The sequence below is a fragment of the Bison bison genome, unplaced genomic scaffold, assembly GCF_000754665.1.
Source record: "Bison bison bison isolate TAMUID 2011002044 unplaced genomic scaffold, Bison_UMD1.0 scf7180017864144, whole genome shotgun sequence".
Lineage (NCBI taxonomy): Eukaryota > Metazoa > Chordata > Mammalia > Artiodactyla > Bovidae > Bison > Bison bison.
This window is the reverse complement of record NW_011494716.1, coordinates 868,766-873,624: the sequence shown is the minus strand read 5'-3', so window position 1 is coordinate 873,624 and position 4,859 is coordinate 868,766. Positions and strand designations below refer to the sequence as shown.

Genomic DNA, 4,859 nt, shown 5'->3' with positions numbered 1-4,859 from the left:
CACTCAGTCGTGTCCAACTCTTCGTGACCCCATGGACTGCAGCCCACCAGGCTCCTCCATCCATGGGATTTTCCAGGCAAGAGTACTGGAGTGGGGTGCCATTGCCTTCTCCGAAGAAGTGCAGAAATAGCTTCAAATACACATGGGGATTAGTTTGTGATAAAGTTGGAATCCCCAGTCAGCAAGGTAAAGAGGGACTTTTTGATAAAAGGTCCAATGAAAACTTAGCCTCTTGGTGAGTCATATCTTACTTTGCACACCAAGAACTCCAGGTGGGTCAAAGATTTTAAATGTTTTTTAAAAAACAATTAGAGCATGTGGGTGAATTCCTTTATAACCATGGGATAGGATGACTTTTCTGATAAAGACTCAAAAATCTAGAAGTCTTAAAAGATCAGTAAGGTAAATACATAAAAATTTTTAAACTTTTTATGACAAAATAAATATTTAAACAGATAAAGTGTAGTAAATTCTAGGTACATACATGACTACTGGAAAAACTATAGCTTTGACTAGATGGACCTTTGTCGACAAAGTAACGTCTCTGCTTTTTAATATGCTGTCTAGGTTGGTCATAGCTTTTCTTCCAAGGAGCAAGGGTCTTTTAATTTCATGGCCACAGTCACCATCTGCAGTGATTTTGGAGCCCAAGTAAATGAAGTCTGTCATTGTTTCCATTGTTTCCCCATCTATTTGCCATGAAGTGATGGGACCGGATGCCATGATCTTACATTTTTTGAATGTTGAGTTTTAAGCCAACTTTTTCACTCTCCTCTTTCACTTTCATCAAGAGGCTCTTTAGTTCTTCTTAGTTTTCTGCCATAAGGGTGGTGTCATCTGCATATCTGAGGTTATTGATATTTCTCCTGGCAATCTTGATTTCAATTTGTGCTTCATCCAGACCAGCATTTCGCATGATGTACTCTGTATATAAGTTAAATAAGCAGGGTGACAATATACTGCCTCGACATATTCCTCTCCCAATTTGGAACCAGTCTATTGTTCCATGTCTGGTTCTAACTGTTGCTTCTTGACATGCATACAGATTTCTCAGGAGGCAGGTAAGGTGGTCTGGTATTCCCATCTCTTTTAGGAATTTTCCACAGTTTGTTGTGAGCCACACAGTCAAAAGCTTCAGCGTAGTCAATGAAACAGAAGTAGATGTTTTTCTACGATCCACCAGATCTTGGCAATTTGATCTCTGGTTCCTCTGTTTTTTCTAAATCCAGCTTGAACATCTGGAAATTCTCAGTTCACATACTGTTGAAGCCTAGCTTAGGGAATTTTGAGCATTACTTGGGTAGCATGTGAGATGAATGCAACTATGGGGTTGAACATTCTTTGGCATTGCCTTTCTTTCTTTGGGATTGGAATGAGACAGGGATTAAAGTAAGGCTTTTCAGTGTAATTTTCGTATTTTGATTTAGAGCCATATAAATATATCAGCTACTAAAATTCTTCTCTATTTTTAAAGTTAGTACAATAAAGGAATGTAAAATGCAGTTGAGTTTCAGTTAATTGTTCTCAAAACAGATATTTAGTTCTTTAATTTAACCTAATGTTTATAAGAAAAAGGGATTAGGGAGAATAAATATTGGAAAAGAGGGGGAATCAAAATGTGATTTATATTTAGAAAATTTTAAAGGATCAATTAAAACATTATGATATTTAATAGTTTTACAGTAGGTCAGTAGGAATAAATAAATAATTATCAGTAGCATTCTTAAACACAAAATAATGAGAGCTCTCCTTCAGAATGACTATAACATAGGAGTAATATAGAGAGATGTTTTATATGGTAAATAGAAGAGATTTTTTGAATATTGGAGAGAAACAGGTCAAAATGGGAAAACTAAAATCAGGTAAAGATATCAGTGCCTGCCCTCCAGACTTATACTGTAAATGTACTCTGTCAAATTGGTGAAAGAAGTGAATGTTCTGACTAACTCTACCAATATTAGACACGTTACGAACAACAAACAGTGTGATACTGAACTTCAAAAGTATCAGAGTTAAATAAAAATAAGTCATAAAAGAATGGCCAGAAAACAATAGAAATTTATTGGATTTTAAAAGACTGATTTTCTGGTTTTAAGTTGTGGGGTTATTATAGAAAAAGAATTTAATTTAAAAAATATCAATGATAAAGAGATTAAGATTTATAATATATACAATTTATGCATTTTTATTTATTTTTGGCTCCATTGGGTCTTTGTTGCTGCAGGCTAGCTTTCTCTGTTGCAGTGCTCGGGGTTCCCAATGCAGTGTCTTCTCTTATTGCAGAGCATGGGCTGTAGGGTGCTTGGGCTCTGTAGTTGTGGTGCACAGGCTTGGTTGCTCCTCGGCATGTGAGATCTTCCTGGACTAGGGATCGAACCCATGTCCCGTGCATTGGCAGGTAGATTCTCAATCCCTGGGTCACCAGGGAAGTGCTATAAAATTTATTTAAATTTATAAATGTGTCAGCCAATAGACAAATTATTAGTTTGCAATAATCAAAGTGCAAAATAAAGCTACAATGAGAAACCATTTTATACCTATTAAATATTTGAAAATTATATCTACTACCAGCAAGATTAGTTAAAATTGATACCTAGCCACATGTTGATGGTTATATTGAAATCTGTACAGTTCCTTTGGAAAGCAGTATGTCAGTTCATCTTAAGAGCTGCAGTAAAAAAAAAAATTGTCCTGTGCTTTGGCCCAACATTTTCATTATCCTAAGGGGATCATTAAATGAAATAATTTTTTAAAAAAGAAATCTATTGGTGTGAAAGTGCTAAATCCAGCAGAGATTCACATTCTGGCTTTAGGATCAGTCACATTATCTAAAGTGGTTGATGTCATCCTTTAATTTCACTAAGTTGCCCAGAGTCAGGCAAAGTCCCTTGTCATTCCACCTGTTCATAGCATACTTTTTTTTTTTTGCTTTGTTACCTAGTCTTTGTAATCTGGTGTTTGTTTTTTTTTTTTTTTAATGGAACTCTTCACAAATTTGCGTGTCATCCTTGCACAGGGGCCATGCTAGTCTTCTCTGTATCTTTCCCATTTTAGTATATGTGCTGCCAGAGCAAGTGCTGTAATCTGTCATTTTACATAGGCTTTTTTTGGAAATACAAGTCCTAAGTATACAGCTCAGATTTCCACAAAATGAACACATTTGTCTAAAATCAACTAATACCCCAGATATCCCTCTTATGATCCTGTTCAGTCACTAGTTTCCATTCTCCCTTGAAAAATGACAACCATTGACTTCTACCATAGTTTTCATTTTATCAATTGTAGTAGTCTTTTTTTTAATGTAGATCATTTTTTCTCTTTGGCTACACTGTGCAGCATGCAGGATCTTTAGTTCCCTGACAAGGGATCAAATTCAGTGTAAGCACAGATTCTTAACCACTGGATTGCCAGGAAAGTTCGCTGTAGTAGTCCTTTTATATCCTAAAAAATAATACACTGTGTGAAAATACTTTGCCTCCTTTAGTTGTGGTCATTTGAATTGTTTGCAGTTTTTCACTATATTGGATGTTATAATATTAGCTAATACTATAATATAGTGAAAACCTGGAAGTAACTCATCTTACCATTTACTTACTAGCCTCCTAAAGATTACAAGTAGTACCTTTTAATATTTATGTCTTAAAAAAAAATATTTATGTCCTTTACCCCCTGGTCCTTATTAGCTCAGTGATTTACACATAATATAAGATCAGTATGAACTTGTTGAGTAATTGGTGCCTATTCAGAAAACAAACATGGAAATCTTTCAGTCTAGTTCCACACATTTCGTTAAAAAAAAAAAGAGAGAGGACTATGTGCTTTCATTATGGGTAAGGGAAGATTTATCAGTCATGTATCCCATCCTCAGTAAGGATGAGGAAGTGTTGATGGCAACTGTTTGCCCGTCAGATTTCTTATTTTCAAGGTTGTGGTCTCATGAGAAATCTAACTTGGGTTTTCCTGCATGGTATCATATCCCTCAAAACTTATTATATTTTCTCTCTGTTTCAACAGTCAGTGGCAGTAATCCTGAGGGTGAAGAGCTTCAGACAGAACCTGTAGAGGATGAAGATCATAGAGAAGAGTCTTCAGATTGTGATGAAATGGATTGTTCCATGGTCCCTGAGCAGTCTCCAGATTGCCAAAAAGAAGAAAGATTAAATACATCTATTCCAAAGGAAAGGAAAATGAGAAATCTTTTAGTTACCATTGAAAATGATACTCCTCTAGAGGAACTCTCAAAATACGTGGATATTAATGTTATCGCACTTACCCGAAATCGTAGAACAAGAAGATGGTATACTTGTCCACTGTGTGGGAAACAATTTAATGAGAGTTCTTACCTTATTTCCCACCAGAGGACTCACACTGGAGAAAAGCCCTATGACTGCAGTCACTGTGGGAAAAGCTTTAATCATAAAACAAACCTTAATAAGCATGAGAGAATCCATACAGGAGAGAAGCCTTATTCATGTTCTCAGTGTGGGAAAAACTTCCGTCAGAATTCTCATCGAAGTCGCCATGAAGGAATCCATATAAGGGAAAAGATACTTAAGTGTCCAGAATGTGGGAAAACCTTCCCAGAAAACAAAGAGTTTGTGATTCACTTGCAGAGTCATAAGGCCAAGAGGCCATATGGTTGTAAAAAGTGTGGGAGAAGATTTGGTCGGCTGTCGAACTGTACCCGGCATGAAAAAACCCACTCAGCATGTAAGACCCGAAAACAGAAGTGACATGAGGGAAAGGTCTGATGATACCACCTCAAACTGAAATATTCCATAAATAATTCTGAATTGCCAGGCTGTCTGAAAAGTTACAGATAAGAAAACCTCATTATAGCCAAAATCGGATAAATATTC

At 36.2% G+C, this 4,859-nt stretch overlaps 1 protein-coding gene across 1 annotated transcript in view; it reads left to right on the top strand.

Annotated features, from left to right (window-relative positions):
• ZNF200 (zinc finger protein 200) overlaps positions 1-4,842 on the top strand; it is a 9,882-nt gene extending 5,040 nt beyond the window's left edge. The window contains exon 5 of the mRNA XM_010840362.1: positions 4,015-4,842. Within this exon, the coding sequence (XP_010838664.1) occupies positions 4,015-4,733 (719 nt within the window). The 3' untranslated portion in view covers positions 4,734-4,842. The remainder of the gene's footprint in view (positions 1-4,014) is intronic.
• Positions 4,843-4,859: the final 17 nt, after the last annotated feature.